Source organism: Sorex araneus, chromosome X (genome assembly GCF_027595985.1).
Source record: "Sorex araneus isolate mSorAra2 chromosome X, mSorAra2.pri, whole genome shotgun sequence".
Classification (NCBI taxonomy): Eukaryota; Metazoa; Chordata; class Mammalia; order Eulipotyphla; family Soricidae; genus Sorex; species Sorex araneus.
This window is the reverse complement of record NC_073313.1, coordinates 104,016,466-104,036,246: the sequence shown is the minus strand read 5'-3', so window position 1 is coordinate 104,036,246 and position 19,781 is coordinate 104,016,466. Positions and strand designations below refer to the sequence as shown.

Sequence of the window (19,781 nt, the reverse complement as noted above, 5' to 3'; positions counted from 1 at the left end):
TGAGTTGGGCAGTTTTGTCTTCTTCTGGAGAAAAGAGAGAGAGAGAGATCTTCAACAGGCATTGAGAACCTTTGTTTTAGATCTTAAAAAACAGTATTATGTCAATCTCTTTTGTTTTTTTAGGATAGAAATCTTGGTAAAAGAGAAGCTATTCGTTTCTAACCCTTCATCATCTTTCTTATTTGAGGCTTCAGATCATTCTTAGGGTGTATCTTCTGTGATATATGGCTTCTCATTACTTTTGTTTCAGAGGACACGACTGAGGGCAACACCTGAAGCAATACAGAATCGTCTTCAAGATATTGAAGAAAGGATCTCAGAGCGTCAGCGCATCCTTTGCCTACCACAGAGATTTTCAAAAAGCAAACAGCTAACCAGGCGAGAAATGGAAATAGAAAAGTCTTTATTTCAGGGTGCTGACCGTCACTCCTTCCTTAAAGCTCTTTATTACCAAGGTATGTGATTGTCACAGAATTGGATATTTTCTTTTACTGAAAGGCAGAGCATCAATGTGTTAAATGCGAAGAGTTAGTGAAAGAGTAGGAAAAGGACAAACTATGACTACTCTAAAGGAACGCATAGTCCCATGAGAGAGACATATCTGTACACAATTGCAATAACACATGGAAACGGCTAAATCAACTGCTGAAGAAACACAGAACATAAAACATCAAAGGGTAGTTGGGGGAGTAAGGAGTTGACATTTGTACTGTCTTGATGGATCAACAGGCATTTTTTCAGCAAAATAAGTGAAGAGGGCATTGCAGATGGTGGGTTGAATAGTAGGATTGTGAAAGAACCTGGTGTGTCTAGGGAACGTTGAAAAGGTCTGTGTGGCAGGAAGTATAAAACAGCTGCACAGAAGTGTAAGAAATGACTCCTTTGTCAATTGCAGACTGGTTGGAAAAAGAAACATGTAACATTTAGTGGTGGCATTAAATATAGTTGTTAGGTGCCATGAGTTCAGAGGAAGGAAAGGCCACTGTGCATTGGCATTACCAAAGGGCTCTTGGAGGTGAGATTTAAATGTTCTTTTAATACTACCTCTTTTTGGAAGGAGAGGGAAAGGCATTTCAGTTGCAGCAGATGGTGTGAGCACTATGGTGTGTTTGCGACAGTTGTGGGAGAGACAGCTCAGTTTTTGTAACTTTATTTTGTGGGCAGCTTAGACTATACAGAATTATTAATCCTGCTAGTTTGAATGTGGTTGTAGGCTTTTTGAGCTAGGAATAACCTGATAAAAGCAGTATTTGAAAATGATTAATCTGGTGGAAAATAAAATGGATGAACAAGAGGAAGAATTGGAAATAGGGAGAAGACTTAGAAGGTATTATGTCATTTAAGCATAAAAATATGAACCAGTGCTAGGGAGATAGTTCAAAGGGCTGCAGATCATGCCTGGTATACACAAGGTCTCATATTCTAGCTTCCGCACTTTATAACCTTTATAACATCACTGGTGCATCCTGCAAAAAAAAGTCAGAACCAGAATAATAACAGTGGATTTAGAAAGAGAGGTAGGTACGGTCTTGAGAGAATGATGGATTGAAAACTCTTGGTGACAAGAATGAAAGAACGGAGAGGGATGTACGACAGATAAGCCCAAAGTTTTGCAACTCTGTGACTTAATAGTTGTTCAATTAAGAGAGCCTTATTGTGAAAATTTGAGGAAAGATCATGAGTTGAATTTTAAATATGTGATTTTGTGAGGATGGCGAATCGTCAGTGTAGTTATTGATATCAGATAGTTGGAAATATAGCAGTGAAGCTCATGAGAGAGGCCAGAGTTAGATGTATAGAATTGGGAATCATCTGTGCTTGGTAGGTAAAGCTGTGAGTGGGAGGGACTCTTTTATTATACAGAGACCTTAGACATGGAAGAGCAGTGCTGAAAGAAGGTGTGGATAACAGACATTCTGCTGAGAGATGGCAGGCTGCTGAGGAAATCCAGGCTTCCCTACCTATTCCCTCTGAGGCACCATCCTATGCTTCAGTTTCTTTATTGGTAAAATGAGAGAGTATTAATAGCAGCTGTATCATAGGGTTTTTAAGGATCGAGTGAAGCAGTACATGCAAAAATCACATCAAGTGCCCCGTGTTTGTGGGGGTGGGAGTATATGACCCTGTTCTGTTTCCTATCTTTGAAACTCCTTGCTTTAAACCCTCACAGCATACCACAAAAAGACAAATGCAGACAAGTACATGACCTCAATGAAGAGGAAGATAAAATTAGGCACAAAAGAAGGCAAGTTGAGAGTTTTCTTACAGCGTTAGTTTTAGGAATATCACCTAGGGTCCCAGACTTCTAAGTTGAGGACTTATTTTATTCCATAATCAGTACATGGCATTGTTTAATAGGAAATTATACAGAAGAATCATATTATCCTGATATATAGACAATTAAGGAGAGGAGTTAGAAGTTGTAAAGCTTTAACATTTAGTGTTGTTGATTTTTTTCTCTATACCTTTAAATTGTTGTGCCAGCCATAAATAACCTTAATGGTATTAGATCCTAATTCACAACTGATTCTGAGTATTTTTTATTAACCAGTAAAGCATAGCTATTTGATGATTATTATACGGTAGTATTTTACTTTTGAATTGAATTTAGAATAAATTGCCTGTTTTGTGTGGGGTTTTTTTGGCGTAAAGTTCTGTGAATTGTAAAACATGTTAACCATGTTAATTCATGTAACTGCAACCACTATCAGGATACAGAACAGTTCCATCACCCTAAAAGTCCCTCATCCTATACATTTTTAGCGACCCCCCCCCCCCAAACCCTGTTCATAATCTCTGGCAGTCATTGATCTGTTCTCCATCACTATAGCTTTGTCTTTTATATTCTGTAACCTGCCTTCCTTCATTCAATATAATGCCTTTGAGATTCATCCAAATTTTGTGTGTCACTAGTCCATTCATTTTTTTTCTGAGTAATATGTATGTCTATCCATGCATTAAAGTGCCTTTTGGTTGTTTTCAGGCTATGGTGATTATGAGTAATATTGCTATGAACATTCCTGTACAGGTTTTTGTGTGAACACAAATTTTTATTTTTCTAAGGTAAAATATCTAGGAGTGGGATTACTGGGTCATATGGTAAGTGTATGTTTAACTTTTTAAGAAATTCCCAAACCATTTTCCAGAGTGGCTAAACCATTGTGCATTTTCAGCAGCAATGTTTGAGAATCCCAGTTGCATCTCTGTCAGCATTTGGTATTGTTATGGTATTTATTTTAGTTATTCTTCTAGATGTGAAGTGATACCTCATTGCAATTTTAGTTTGCATTTTTGTAGTGGCTAGTGGTGTTAAACATCTTTTCACATGCTTACTTGCCATCCTTATATCTTGTGTGCTTTAGTGTCTGTTCAGATCTTTTCCTATTTTTTTAAATTGGGTTGTTTATTTTCTTCCTGATAACTTTTGAGAGTTCTTTATATATTCTAAACATTCTCAGTTGGATATATGATTTGCAAATATTTTATCACAGTCAGCAGCCTGTCTTCATTAATGTGGCAGTGTCTTTTGCAGAGCACACTTTCTAAAATTATGGCTAAATATACCTAACATAAAATTGACGCTTTTAACTATTTTTAAGCATACAGTTCTTTGGCAGTAAGTATATTTACTTTTTTCTGCAGACATCATCATCTTCCATCTCCAGAATTTTTTCATCTTCCCAAACTGAAGTTTTCTATCCAGCCTTTAACACTAACCCCCCATTTCATCAGCTTCTGGTGACCATCCTTCTCCTTTCTGTCTTTGCAAATCTCGTTATCAGTGGAAGCATATAATATTTGGTGCCTGGCATAATTTCAGTTAGTGTAATGTCTTCAGTGGTTCATCCAAAATACAGCATGTGTCAGAATTCCCTTCCTTTTTAAGGCTGAATAGTATTTCATTTATGTATCCACCACATTTTATTTGGTCATGTATCTGTTAATAGATACTTGTGTTGCTTCTGCCTTTTGGCTATTGTGAATAATGTTGCTGTGAACCTGGCTGTGCAAGTATCTGTTTAAATCCCTCTTTCAATTAATTTCACTGTATACCCACATTTGGAATTGCTGGAATATATGGTAATTCTGTGTTAACTTTGTGAAGAACCACCTTCCTATTTTCCATCGATGATGCCATTTTACATTCCCACCAGTTTTGCACCAGAGTTTCCCTTTCTCCATACCCTGTCAACATTTGTGATTTGCTTTTTTAAAATTTTTACATTCTCCATCCAAATGGGTGTAAACTGATCTCTCATTAAGGTTTGGTTTGCATTTCCCTAATGACAAGTGACGTTGAGCATCTTTTCATGTGGTTTTTTGATAATTTGCCTATAGTCTTTGAAGAAATGTTTTTTAATGAAGAAAAAAATTTTCTACATTAAAAGTATTGCTTAGTTGTTGATGGGTTGCAGGAATATTTTATATAGTCTGGATTTTAATCATTTGTCAGATATATTATTTGCAAATGTTTTCTCCCATTTGGGCTGTCCTTTTACTCTGTTTATAGTGTTTTTGGTGCACAGAAGTTTTTACTGTTGGTGAAGTCAAACGTGCTTTTTATTTTATTTTTTACTTTGTTCACATGTGCATTTGATGTCAAAGCAAAGAAATTATTGCCAAGTCCAGTGTCATAAAGTCTTTTTCCTATGTTATCTTCTGAGAGTCTTATAGATTTACTTTTTATATTTTGAGTTTTGATCCATTTTGAGTTCCCTATTATATATGGCATAAGGTAAGGTTTTAACTTCAATTATCTTATATTTATATCCACTTTTCCTGTTACTACTTATAAATAAGACTGTTCTTTCTCCATTTAATGGTCTTGACACCTTCGCCAAAAAATAATTCACTGTATATCTGAGGGTCTTTTCTAGGCTCTCTATTCTACTAGTGTATGTTTTAATGCTGTTCTTACATTTTTAAATACTGTATCTTTATAGAAAGTTTTGAAATTAGGAACTTCAAGATCTTAATTATGTTCTTTTTCAAAAAGATTATAGATTGCATATGAACTTTAGGCTGGTTTATTCTATTATCTGCTGTTACTCAGATTACAGTGATAGAGATTACAATGAAACAGTTGATCACTTTAATTAATATTGGCATCTTAACAGTGTATGTCTTCATGAGCAAAAGATACCTTTGTACTGTTCTTTCAGCAGCATTTTGTAGTTTTCAATATATGTCTTTTGTACATTGGGAAAATGTGTTAAATGTTGTTATAATCCAGTTTATGAAAATTTTCTATTGTGGGTCATGCTTCTTTCTTCCTTGAAATACTAGATGGTGAAAGAACTTTTCCTTTTGTATTCTTCGACATTTTATAGTTGCGTATTTTACACGTATGTCTAATGACCCATTTTCACCTGATGTTAATATTAAGTGTATGGTTTGATTTAATATTCACACTTGGACCTGTGAATGCAACAATTGTTGAAAGGTGTATCCTGTTTCAGTTCATTTGTCTTTGCATTTTAGACAGAAATCAGTTAGTCTTATTTGTGTTAATTAGCATCACATTTAATGGTGCAAAATTGAAGCCATGGGGAAGTTAAAATACTCTGAGGTGAATAAACATAAAACACAACAAAACTTATGGGTGCAGTACTTAGGCATACTTAAACTGTGGGTTACTATCCCTGGGGATTGCAAAATATTGGCAACAGTAAAAGGTTTCTGAATGTGCTGCAGTGACCAAAAATGAATTCAAAATCAACCATGTAATGAATCTGAGGTGTCTTTGACAGCACTCATTATTCTATTTCTTGGATGAAAAGGGGTTATGAGTCAAAAAGGCTAAGAAGCCCTTTTCTAGGGGTAGCAGAATACTTAAAGCTACAAAAACCAATATTACTAAAGAAGAAAATCACAAAAAGCCTAACTTAAGAAACTACAAGGCGCCGGAGCAATAGGTAAGGCGCTTGCCTTGCACCCGGCCAACTCGGGTTTGATCCGGCATCCCATATGGTCCTCTGAGCACTGCCAGGAGTAACCCTGAGCATTGCCGTGTATGCCCGATCCCCCCAAAAAAACCTACAAGGATTTGTCCAGACCTATGTATTCTGTAAGTTCAAAAGTGAACTAAAATGTAATTTATGAATATTGGGTGACATTGAGGTGTTATGTACCATCTTCTCAGTTTTGCTTTGAACTTATAACTGCTCTGATATGCATATTGTCATATATATAGAAATGGCTAGATATTAATCCCAGAAAAAGGTGAAGAAAGGAAAAAATGAAGATTATAGCAAAAATTAGTGAACTTTGGAAAGATCAGCAAAATTCACAATCCTTTAGCTAGACTTGCCAAAGGGAAAAAAACTCAGATTTCTAAAATTCCACCGTACTTTGTTTCTTTTATGTATTAACTAGCTTTTTTGTCCTTTTACATCCAGTCTATTTTGAAATACATTTAACTTTGCAATACAGCAAATGGTTCTTGAGAAACTTGAGAAAACTCGTATCTTGAGAAATACATTCTTAGAGTCTCCAAGGTTTTTAATGGAATACTTAGTTCATATAAATTTAATGTATTTAGTGTCTGATTTACATCTCATTGTGCTATTTATTTTCTGCATGTGTGTTATATATTTTTTCCTCTAGCCGCCATTCATTTCTTTTAAGTTTAGTAGTTTTAGACATCTTTTCAGTTAACTTGCTATTTTAAATTTTTCTTAGTACTTTCACTGGGGATTACAATTAAGTAATTAGCATTAATCCCAACTTCAGTAATACTCAAAAACTTTGTACTCATTTAGCTCTGCTTTCTCTGTTCTCCTTTATACTATTGTTGTCACACAAATTACTCCTTCATAGTGTTAAGCCCATCAAAGTAGCCTTGTAATTTTTGTTTTATGTAGTTGTCTTTATTCTTTAAAATCAGACAGGGCAAGAAAAAGATTTACAAAGACAAGAATACTTGTGCTGTTTTTAAAAATCTATGTAGTTAACTTTATTAGTGCTCTTTTTGAGTGAGAATTTGAGTTATTGTATAATATTCACTTGTTTCAGAGGAAAGGACTCCCTATCGTTTTTCTTATGGGAAAGCTCTTCTGACAGTTGATTTTATTGGTTTATATTACCTTGAACTGTCTTGATTCTCTTTAAAGTACTTGTTTTGTTCTACTTTCATTTCTTGTCCATCTTTTTCAACCCATCAAATATGTCATCTAAGTTTCTTCTTGACTCCAATAGTTTCTGATGAGTCATTAGCTACTCATCATATTTAGGATCCTATTGGGGTACTCAGGAAAAGGATTGGTTTAATAACAACCACACAGGGGAGCTACAACGATGATGCACGTTCCAATTTCAGTTAGCAAGAGCTGGATGTAAATACTGAACCAGTGAATAATGTACGGGGGACCAGTGTGCTGAGGAGAGAGATGGGGATTTCACATGACATGGAGTTAATGGCTATATCTTTGTTTTCAGTGTAAAGATACGTTTCCCAGAGACGACATGTTTGATACCTTACAAACTGTATACTTTTAGATGATGAAAGGGATCAGTGATAAATTCTTTGATTAGAGGTAGAAAAAAGATTATGAGAAAGGCAAAAGCTTCTTAGCCTCCAGTGCAGCTTTTATTGCTGTCAACTTGAACTAATCTATGCCAGGTTGGACCAGCTTTGCAATTCTTGAAGTGATCTGCTTCACCAACCCCTTATCCATTACATCTTTTTCCCTTACTGCTTTCACTATTGATTCTCATCTTTCACTTTTGACAGTTTGATGACGTAAATCTCGTCACAGTATTATTTACTATATTGTACCTCAGGGTTGTTTTCATTGAGAAAAAAATTGTATTATTAAGGCACAGTGATTTACAAAGTGGTCATAATAGAATTTATGGCATACAGTGTTCCAACACTAATCTCATAACCATTGTCAACTTCCCTCCACCAATTTCCCCAGCTTCCTTTCCACACCCCTAGCCTGCCTTCTTAATATGCACATTTTTAAGTTTGGGTTCTTATAGTTTGGGTCCCATGCTTACAGTATTGTTTACTGTGCAGTTAGGTGGTTTGTCTCCTTTTACTTCTCAAATAACTGAAATCACATGATGTTTATCTTTTTTCCCTCTCTTCACTTAGCATGATTCCTTCCAGTTCCATCCAAGTTGCAGCAAACTGCATGATTTTATATTTTCTAGGAGCTGAATAGTGTTCCATTATGTGCATATACCACAATTTCTTTGACTTTATCTACTGTTGGGCACATAGGTTGTTTCCAAATGTTGGTAATTGTAAGTAATGTTGCAGTGAACATAGATGTGCATCTGTCCTTTTGCATTAATGTTTTTGTCTTTTGGGTGTAGTCCCAGAAGTGGGATTTTCAGGGTTAAATAGAAACTCTCTTCTTAGTTTTTAAAGAAGCCTTCAAACTATTTTTCATAAAGGTTGGCCTATGCAACAGTACCACCAGTAATGGATAAGGGTTTGAATTGTAGGAGTTCCCCATATATTTTGTACATTAATGCTTTATCTTTATAGTAAATTTTTCTCTTGCTTTGTGGGTTGCTCTTTGACTGAATTGTTTCTTTTGCTAATGAAGAAGCATCTCGGTGTGATATAGGCACGTGTAAACTAGTTTTGCTTTTGTTGCCTATACTTTTGGGGCTATATCCAAGAAAAAAATTGCCAATGTCAGTGTAAAGAAGTTGTTATTCCACTGTGTTTTCTTATAGGAGTTTTGGTTTCAGGTTTTAAAAAATTATTTACTTATTTGGGTCTCGAACCAAACCTAGCTGTGCTCAACATTTACTCCTGTCTATGCGCTCAGGAATCACTATTGGCAGGGCTTGGGGCACCATGAGGGATGCCAGGGGTTGAACCCCAGTCGACAACATGCAGAGGAAACACCCTACCTCCTGTACTGTTTCTCTAGCCCCCGACTTATTTGATTTGTGAGTGGGCTCCTAAGCAATGCTTAGGGAATTTCAGGTATTGTTTTTATTTAGTTTACTTTGTTTTATTTGTGGGTGGACTCGAAAGCAGTGCTTAGGTGCCACTCATGACAATAGCAGTCTGGCCATCAGTGCTCAGACCCGGCAGTATAGTGATGCTTGGGACCACAAGGACCATACCTGACAGTGCTCAAGGGCCAGCAAGACTACACATAATGGTGCTCAGTCCCCTGAGCACCATTATACTATGGGGTGAATTTGGGGTCTAGTGAATGCAAGGGGTGTCTTTCAGCTCCCCGCTTAGCTATCTCCCCAGCCCCTCAGGCTTTTCTTTTAAATAATTAATCCATTTTGAATTAATTTTTGCAAGTGCTTTAAGGGTTCAGTTTGATACTTCTATGTATAACTATTCAGTTTTACCATCAGCATTTATTGAAGAGATTATACTTTCACTCATATATTCCTCCTATCTTATCAAAGAGCAACTGACTACAGCCATATGATATATAATGACATTTAGTTGACTAATGGGCAGCATATACAATGATAGTTCTAAAATTCTTCTTGTCTAGTGATGTCATGTAATCATGATGTGGAATTTTATGTTCAGCAGCACATCTTTTAATAGCATCATTTCCCCTTGTACTTGATTTAATCTCAAGTATTTTGTTCATCATCACCCCTAAGCTTATAAAATCTACAGTTAATGTTACAAGTAAGAGGCCATATCAAGTAATTGCCTTGGAATAAAATTAAAAGTAATTAAGAACTATGATAGTGGAAAACCAGTGGTGGTTATTGCTCGACATTGCCCCACTTCACTGTGACTACAGTCTTGAAAGAACAGGAATAAACTGACAGAAACTGTTGAAGAATCTGCTTCATTGGAACCAGTGAGGCTAGGAGTGTTCAAGAAGGGCCTGAGTCAGAGTTGGAGAGACTTCTAATGACCTAGATTGATGATCACACAATTATGCCTAACTGCATTTCTCCAAATTGTATCCCTGTCATGAGAGATGTGTGACTGTATGTGTGGGTTTATTTTTGGACTCTATAACTGTTCTACTGGTCGCTATGTCTTTCAGTCACTTCCACAGTGTTTTAATTGTTGTATCTTATTTTGTATTTTGAAATCAAGAAGTCTGATGCTCCTGCTCCATGATTCCTCTATTTTTTGTCATCGTCATGATAACGCAACCCGTGGAATTAAACAATTATTTTGACAGATGCCCTGGTACTGACAGTTTCCATAGTGAGATGTGGCAGAAGTCAAAGACAGCAAATCCTCAGAATAGATCTATCACTCAGGGGCCAGGCTGGTCTCACAGACAATTATCTGAGAATGGGGTTCTGAGGGGGTCTAAAACTTTTTGTTTCTAGTGTGCGCTGACTGCTTTAAAAATATTTAAAAAAGATAATGAGATTGTTTGATGTCAAAGCTACTATAAAGTGGGGCTGGAGCGATAGCACAGTGGGTAGGGTGTTTGCCTTGCGCGCGGCCAACCCGGGTTCAATTCCCAGCATCCCATATGGTCCCCTGAGCACCGCTAGGGGTAATTCCTGAGTGCAGAGCCAGGAGTAACTCCTGTGTATCACCAGGTATGACCCAAAAAGCAAAAAAAAAAAAAAAAAAGCTACTATAAAGTTGGAGAGAGGAAAATAGGGTGACCAAACATTGAAATATAGCAAATCTTTATATTTTCACTGAGGTTCAGTTGTTTTCTTGAACAACCATTTTGTTACAAGTTTTTAGTATCCTTTCCTGTAAAACTTCAATTTTTGACAGCATTCTTTTTGCTTTTGTGAGGAGACGATTTTCAGAAGCCCTCACTCCCATAGCCCAGAATTACTTTCACCACATTGCATTTTTAGTTTTGGTCTTGGGGTCACACCTGGCAGTGCAAGAGTGAGGTTGGGTTGGCTACTGCCAGCCCAGTGCTTGGTGGACCATTTGGTACTGGGGAATCAAGTCCAGGGCCCCTTCATTGAAAGCATGTCCTCCAGAGTGTTGAGCCCTTCAGTTTTAGTTTATCTTTTTTATTTTCAAGGTGTTTTAAAATTTTTTAAACATAAAACATTACAGACAGTAATTTGACAATTTTATTTATTCTTATTCTTTATGTCATTTTAATGTACAGTTAAGCACACTGATTTTAAATGTAGGGTTCAGTGATTTGTAGTAAATTTATAGCTAGTCAAGTATTAATCACCACAATCCAGTTTTGGAACTGATGGCTAAGTTCATTTTATACCAGTAGAAAAAAGTGTCAGTCTGGCACAGACTATTAAAAAAACACCTCAGGGGCTGGAGTGATAGCACAGCGGGGTAGGTGCGTTTGCCTTTCACGCGGCCAACCCGGGTTCAATTCCCAGCATCCCATATGGTCCCCTGAGCACCGCCAGGGGTGATTCCTGAGTGCAGAGCTAGGAGTAACCCCTGTGCATTGCCAGCTGTGACCCAAAAAGCAAAAATAAATTTATTAATTAATTTTAAAAAATTTTAAAAAACACCTCAGAGGTTGCTCTCAGTCCTTTGGCATCCACCAATCAATTTCTGTCTACAGGTTTATCTATTCTGGATATTTAGTATTAATGGAATTATGCAGTGTGTAAGCAACTTTAGCTTAGCATAATACTTTAATCATGTTCTAAAGTAGTGCTTTTCTCGGTACTGAGGAATTTTCCAGTACTGGGGAATTATGGGGGGGCACCTAAGAGATACTCAGGATATCCAGAGCAGGGGTCACACCAGCAAACATTTCTTAGTCAACTGGTCAATTAGTTCAGTGGAAGGACCCAAGGATATCATGCTACATAGACCCTGTCATATAGAGTATACCAGGGCTACCTCATTAGTGCAGGAGGCCTCCAGGGTCATACCTGTCAGTGCTCAGGGCTTTTTGGGGCATCTGCACCCTGAGATGCTTGGGGGACCATATGGTGCCAGAAATCAAGGCTGGGTAAATTCCCTAACCACAGTGGGATTTTATATACAAGCCGAGCACATCTGCAGTACACAGCTGAGAAGTTGATAATAACATCTTCAATTCCTGCTTTCAGGAAGTCTCAAAGTTAGATGTATTAAATTCAGATCTTTGTCTGGTCTTTTATCAGCATTCTTTGGCTCTGAGACAGCCCTATACACATGTGGGGCATTCTAGATTGCTAGAAATACTTTGGAGCTTTTCACGAAATCCAATGAACCAATTAAATTGTCCAGAATTCATTTCTAAGCTTTTTTTTTTTTTGGTCAAGTTAGTATTTTCCCTAATTTTATCATCTCAGACATCCACGGAATAAACAGAACCCTTTGATTGTTTTGGACAAAAATTGAGGGGGTGGCAGTTATTTGCACTGGGTGAGCTTGAGTCTAGTTAAATAAAAAAAAGAGCTTTACTTGTAGGAGCTTCTGGGGAACCAGCAGACAGATCAAATGACAGTTCTCTAAGCCCGGAACTTTAGAGGAGCTCTTTTTATTCTTCCCTCTCCTGTGACATCCAGGCTGCTGGGTTTCATTGCAATTTCATTTTGTTGGTTTTTAAGGTTACGACAAGACCTGGGAGAAAAAAGATGGGGAAAGGGCAAATTAAAATGTCACAAGACTCAATATTACTGAGATTCAGCGATTTTTCTTGAATAAATGTTCTTCAGATTGCTTTAAGCCTTTGGTCAATTTCCAAGGTTTTGAAAAATTTGGTTTTGACAATTTCGCTAGTGTTCTCATTGCTTATATGGAAGAGAAAATTTTAAGAGGATTTTATTCTGCCTTTTCCACTTATGTCATCTCTCATAAAGGCATCTTCTGAAGCATAAACGTTTGTGATTTTGATCTAAGTCTAACTTTTGAATGGCCTGTGCTTTTGGTCCTATAACTTACATTTCCTTGGCATCTAAGGCCACAAAGCTATTCTCATATGTATTTTTCTAGAATATTTATAGCTTTATCTCATATACTTATCTGGCCTATGAATTATTATTTTAGCTTCCTTCTAAATAGATTATACCCACTAACAAAACTTCAACTGTGAATCAGTTCAACTAATTACTTCTCCTGTGTTTTGTTGATTTGGTTTTTTGGGGAGACCACACCCAGGTGCTATTAGGACATTGCAGTGTCACTCCCAGAGTGCTGGAGGACCATTCAGTATCCAAGGTCAGACCCAGGCTTGCTGTGTGCAAACCATATGCACTAGCTCTTTAAGCTATCCCTTGGCCCTAAATTGCTGGATTTACTTCTCCATGTCAGGGCGTTTGCCACACGTGGCCGATCTGGGTTCTATTCCTTCGTCCCTCTCAGAGAGCCTGGCAAGCTACCGAGAGTATCCCGCCCACACGGCAGAGCCTGGCCAGCTACCCGTGGCGTATTCAATATGCCAAAGACAGTAACAAGTCTCACCATGAAGACATTACTAGTGCCCGCTTGAGCAAATCGATGAACAACGGGATGACAGTGCTACAGTGCTCCTTCTCCATGATGACTTTTAAGGACTACTAGAGAAAAATCATGTGATTTTGCTGATTAATGCTTCTATAAGTTCCTCATCTCTGATCATGCTTAGTAATTTATTTTTCCCAAGCCCCTTGTTGCCTGTTTGGTTCTTTGAAAGTACTGTTTTAGATCTTTATTTACTTTTTGTTCTTGGACCACACTTGGCAATACTTAGGACTTAATCCTGGCTCTGTGCTCATGGATCACTTTTGGCGGTGCTTGGGGTACCATATGTGGTGCCAGGTATAAAACCAATGCCTGCCGCATGCATGGCAAGCCTTGTATTCTCTTTAGCCCAGGATCTTTAGCAATTTATCCTCTTACAGTGACATTTTTAGTGTGTAGTCTTCATTATTTAAGGGAAACACTATATTGGCAAAAACCTTCATTCACTCTCTTCATAATTTTTGCTAATTTCTGCATCCTAATTTTCATTTTCATCCATAGCAGTTCAGTGCTAAGTATTTCTTTCCTGTTTGTGATTAATCTTTACATCCTTGTCCTTGACCCTAGTCATCTTATCTCCCCATGGCTGTAGTCAGTTATCCTTATTGCTTCTTTCTTTCAGGATATGCCTTGTACCAATTGTCAGTTTCCATGCTATTTGAACTTCCCCATGACACTTACTTTTTTGAGCAGTGGTCAGGGACCCCCAGTGGCTCTTCCTGGTGATTTTTAGGCAACTCACCTGCAGGTTCAGTGTGAGAGCCCAAGGATGTGTGACTCAGGCCAGCAGTGCCAAGAATTACCTGGGTCCCCCCAGTGGGACCTCCTGGGGTGCACCTGTGGTGCTTAGAGACAACATGGTGTGGATGTGTGAACAGGGGTTGACCATATGCAAGGCATGTGAAGTAACCCCAGCAATGCACTATCTGGCCCCATGATACTATTGTTAAGACAAATGATTAAAGCAAAAATGCCCTTCTGTTATTTAATTATTTGAACAAGTAATTGAAAAGCATCAGCTTTTCACTTCTCTGCATTCACTCAAATAATGAGTAGTAATTGATTTTAAAAGTGAATATAAACATCGAAGCCCCTAAAAGGATAATATTCATGTCTGAATCACAATTGGAAATTTTTTTTTTAATCTTTGATGTAAATCTTCAAACACATGCAAAAGTTGAAAGAATTTGATCACAAGTGACACATACTAGAAAAATTCTTCCCTGAAAATCTGGTAAAAAGCCTGTGTGGACTTTTGAGGGTGAAGCTGAAGCCACTCGTCTTCAGTACTCAGGGACTGCTCTTGCACTGCTCAGGGGACGATGTATCACAGGGATTTGAACCCAGACCTCTTTCATGCAAAGTATCTGCTCCAGCCATTGACCCATCTCTTCACCCTGGACATTTTGTAAACTGATTCTACAGTTACTGTTACCCCAGAAAGTGCTATAGTATTTCTTAATAATCTCCACCCCACTCTCTAAGATGCAAAAACTAGTATATTAATTTTTTTCTCAATTATTTTCCTATGCTAGAACCTCAAATAACTGAAGGCACGTACTATGCATTATTTGTGTATGAGGCTTCTTTAGTATACTGCTTTTTGGATTCCTGTTGTATCAATAGCTTTTCTTTGTTTCTACAACAGACTTTCTTGGGAGAATTTTCTATAACCATATTATTAATTTTCTAGAGGCCTTGTAACAAATTTCTATAAATATAGTAACTTACAGGAACAGAAAGTTATTTTCTGACAGATCTAGAGGGTAGAGATCCAGATCACAAGGTCCTAGTTGAGTATCCTTTTCTCTCTCTTCTAGTTTCTGATAATTGCTCATATTTATTTGTTGGTATTATAGATGCATCTTTCAAATCTAAGCCTATATTATCAAATGACATTATTTCTGTGTGTCTGTGTATATACATATTCTTCTTATAAGGATACTAACTGTTTAGGACCCACTTGGATTCAGTATGGCCTAACATTAACTACTCACTGTTGGATATGACACAATTTCAAAATAAACCCACATTTTGAGTTTCTGGATGGGCATGCTTACTGTCTAACCAATACAATCTATCCTCTGGTCTTCAAAAATTCACATCTGTGAAACATCCCCCAATGTCTTTGCCCATTCCAGCATCATGTCTAAATCCCAAATCTCATCTGTGTGTCAGCTCAAAAAATCACAAGTCCTGTGATCCGTGTCACTTTAATAAGATATCACTGACACTTTGATTATGGTCGAGCCTAAGGCAGGTTTCCTTTCTTTCTAGAGATCTGTGAAACTAGACAAGTTATGTTTCCAAAAATACAATGGTGAGGCAGATATAAACTAAGCGTTCTCATTTTGAAGGGGCGAAAAGGAAGTAATAATGAACGCCTTACTGGTCTTAAGCAAGTTATCAGCTTAGTAGGGTATTGGGTGTCAAGGCCCAAAAGTAATGCTCTGTGCTCAATAATATATCCACTAGTTCCCAGCATTGACTTTGTTTTCTGGGTCTTCTGAGGCAGTCCCAACTTCCAAGCCTGCAAGGGGAAGTTGCAGCCCTACCCTCTCTGGCCTCTGCATCTAAATCTTGCCCTCAGAATCATCATTTCTTCCTTCAATTTGCCCTGTCTTTGTCCCCTTTTTATCTCTCCCCTTATATATGTCTCTTGACATACATAAGAAAGAGACTGACACAGTCCTTAAGAACTTTGTACCAATACAAGAAGAAATCTGTCAAGAGATCCACACCATTAATTTCAGGGTTCCATACAGATCCTCTTGGGTATTCTCCTCTATATATGGCTTCTAGATCCATGTCTTCATTGAAAATGTGTCCAGCCACATCATTCGCCTTTCTAGATCACACTATCTTGAGTATGGATTCACTAGAGTGCGGATTCTCTAGATCAGTGCATCCTAAAGTGGGTATATCACCCTCTGGGGAGCACTGAAATCATTGGGTGGGAGTGGTTGGTGGTAGCCCTCGGGGCATTTTCTGCTTGCTCACCTGAAGAAGGTAGATTTCTGGGAGGAGGGGCAATGCTGAGCAATTTTTTTCTGCAAAGGGGGTGGTAAGCCAAATAGGTTTGGGAACCACTATAAATAATCAAATACTGGTACCCTTTTCCCTCAAATTTAAGAATTTTTCCTCAATTATTTAATTTATCTCTCATATCTCCTTATAAGCACCAAGGAGAAACCAGGCTGTATCTTACACACTTTGCTTGCAAATATCCTCAGATATCTATGTATATCACTGTATCACTGTATCACTGTCATCCCGTTGTTCGTCGATTTACTCAAGCAGGCACCAGTAACATCTCTATGACACTCAGCCCTGAAATCTTAGCAGCCTCTCCTTACTCATCTTTCCCAAGGATTGGAGGCTCTTTCAGGGTTAGGGGAATGAGACCTATTGTTACTGTTTCTGACATATTGAATATGCCATGGGTGGCTTTCCAGGCTCTGCCATGCCGGCAGTATACTCGGTAGCTTGCCGGGCTCTCCGAGAGGTATGTATATATCTGTTACTGTATTTTGGATATGAATATGCCACGGGGAGCTTGTGAGGTTCTCCAGGAGGGAGAACTAGGCTATTATATTTCAAGAGGCTGCAATACAAGAGCTTGTTTTTTTTTAATTTTTATTAGAGAATCACTGTGATGTACAGTTACAAACTTATGAACTTTCATGTTTTCATTTCACTCATACAGTGATCGTTTACCCATCCCTCCACCAGTGCCCATTCATCTCCAACAATGATCCCAGTATCCCTCTTGCCACCCCTACCCCATAATCTGCCTCGGTGGCAGGGTATTCACTTTTGTTCTCTCTCCTTTGAGAGCTTGGTTTTATAGTCTCTAGATGTTGGCCATTGATGGGATTACACGGGGGCGGGGGGGGGGAAGGGCGTGTGGTGGCAGTCTCTGGGTGTGACTGTGTAGCTACTGGAAAATGGGGGATCTGGGTGGAAGAGGCCCAGTCCCGATCCTAGCAGCCTTGGAGATCTCGGCCCTGGATCCCTCACACCATGTTTATCACATATACATTATATTTTGCACAGTAGTAGAACTCAGTTTAGCCAAGACACTGCCCACTTTGGGTTTTTTGTTTGTTTGTTTCTTCTGGGATTTTGTGGTTTTTTTAGCATTTGGGGATCTTAAAATTTTGTTTGTTAGTTTTCTGCAACCTGCAGAACCCAGGGCTTACTCCTGGATCTGAACTCAGGGATTTCTCTTGTGGGGCTCAGGGGACCATATGGGGTGCTGGAGAGCAAAACTGGGTTGGTCATGTGCAAAGCAAGCACCCTACCTGCTGTACTAGTGCTCCAGCCCTTCAAATAATTTTTTCATTTTAAATATAAGTCACTGTGAACTACAAAGTTATTCATAATTGGGTTTCAGACATACAGTGTTTCAACACCAGTTTGCCTCCCATTCACCTGTCTACCTCTATGAGAGGTGTTTTTTATAAGTTTTTGCACTGTGATTTACATTATTGCTACTGATAGGTTTTCATATATAACACTTTACTCCCTTTCCGCACCCCTCTCCCTGTTGAACACTGCCCTCCTCTGGAATTGTAGTCCCTTCCTTATCCTATCCCCCCCCAAAAGGGGCATGCTTCCTGCTGAAGACCGGTTCGCATGTTCTTTATTTTCATTGCCTTTGGGTCTGCCCCTTCTGACAAAGATCACCTTTCTTCTAGTATCCAATAATACAACCATCACTTTATTCTAAGAGCTTATCTGAAACATCTTCACCATTCATATTTCTAGCAGTATTCTTTACACAATGATAAACTATTCTCTAAGATCATAGTCATCTCTGTTGTCCTGCTATCTTCTGAGCACTCACCAGAACCATTATCAACATCTATATTTTGCGCACACTCATGCAAGCATGTGTGTGTGGGGGGGAGGCGGGGGGCCAGGTATCAACCTGAGGGCCTCATACATGCTACTCAAGTGCTCTCCTGCTGAGCCATATATCTAGGCATAGCATCTGTATTTCTAGCAACAGTTTATTCAAGGCAGGCAGCCTTTTGCTTTGAAGCAACCCAAAAATTCTTCCAGTCTGTACACCTTACCCAATGCCAAAGCCACTTCTAGATTGTGAAGTATCTGTTGCAGTAACACTTACTACTTAGTATAAAGCTTATATTTATTTCCTATGGATGCTGTAACAAAGTGCTATAAACTGGAAACTGGTTTATTCTTGCAGTTGTGGAGGCCTGATGTTCAAATTTTGGATGTTGGCAAGGTTGGTTCCTTCTGGGGACTCTGAAGAAAAATTTGTTCCATGCCTCTGCCCTAGAGTCTGTGGTTGCTGGCAGTCCTTGGTTTGTAGATTATGTCACTTCAGCCTCTCCTTCTGTCATTATGTGGTCCTGTGTTTCTCTGTCTTAACGCTCCTTTATTAAAAGGATGGCAGTTATCGAATAAGACCCACTCTAATTAGGCATGGTATCTGCAAATATCCAATTCCAAGTAACACTGTTCTGAAGATAAGGATGGACATGAATTTTGGAAGGATACTTTTCAACCCAGGCTGGAGCGATAGCACAGCAGGTAGGGTGTTCACCTTGCATGCAGCCAACCCTGAATCGATTCTTCTGCCACTCCTGGAGAGCCCGGCAAGCTACCGAGTGTATCTCGCCCGCATGGCAGAGCCTGGCAAGCTATCCGTGGCATATTCTATATGCCAAAAACAGTAACAAGTTTCACAATGGAGAAGTTACTGGTGTCCACTCACGCATATTGATGAGCAATGGGATGACAGTGATACAGTGATACTTTTCAACCCAGTATACTCATTTATCTCTCCTCATTTATTTTCATTTTTTATTTAAGCACTGTGATTTTCAGTACTGTTAATAATAGAGTTTTAGGCGTACAGTGTTCCAACCTCACACTCCCACCAGTGTCAACAGTCTCTCCACCAGTATCTAAAGATCCAGTGTCTCAAGATTTCCTCCTACGCCCCACCCCACCCCTTTTGCAGACTTAGTTCTACAGGTCAATAGTCAGGGTCTGTTGCTATTGTTAAATTGTTAATTCCGTTACTATGCTTCTTTATAGTCCACATGTGCAAGAGAGCATTCTAGATATTTTCTCTCTTCTGACTAATCAGACTCAGCACAATATCCTCCAGTTATATCCAGGTTGCACAAATTGCATGACTCATCTTTTCTGATCTGTATGCAATTGTATATGTACGCCAGTTTCTTTATCCACTTGTCTGTTCTTGGGCACTTGCATTTTTTTTCCAAATCTTGGCTATTGTGAATAACCCTGCAGTAAACATAGTGCAAATGTATTTTCAAAATAGTGTTTTGACGCTGTTGGGGAAACCTTCTGCCAGCCCTTCAGGCAGAGGAGTCTGACCGTAGGTGGTGTCAGACAAAACCAGAAGATAGTGCTTTCTCCTGAAACCCACTTTCAG

The 19,781-nt window shown here is 38.5% G+C and overlaps 1 protein-coding gene across 2 annotated transcripts in view; it reads left to right on the top strand.

The window, feature by feature from the left end:
- Window positions 1-19,781, top strand: part of RBM41 (RNA binding motif protein 41) — a 73,640-nt gene that overhangs the window by 5,253 nt on the left and 48,606 nt on the right. Inside the window, exons 4-5 of one of the 2 annotated variants that reach the window (XM_055122494.1) lie at window positions 251-455; window positions 3,064-3,099. In XM_055122494.1, the coding sequence (XP_054978469.1) occupies window positions 251-455; window positions 3,064-3,099 (241 nt within the window). The remainder of the gene's footprint in view (window positions 1-250; window positions 456-3,063; window positions 3,100-19,781) is intronic. The other variant, XM_055122495.1, reaches the window with a different exon arrangement.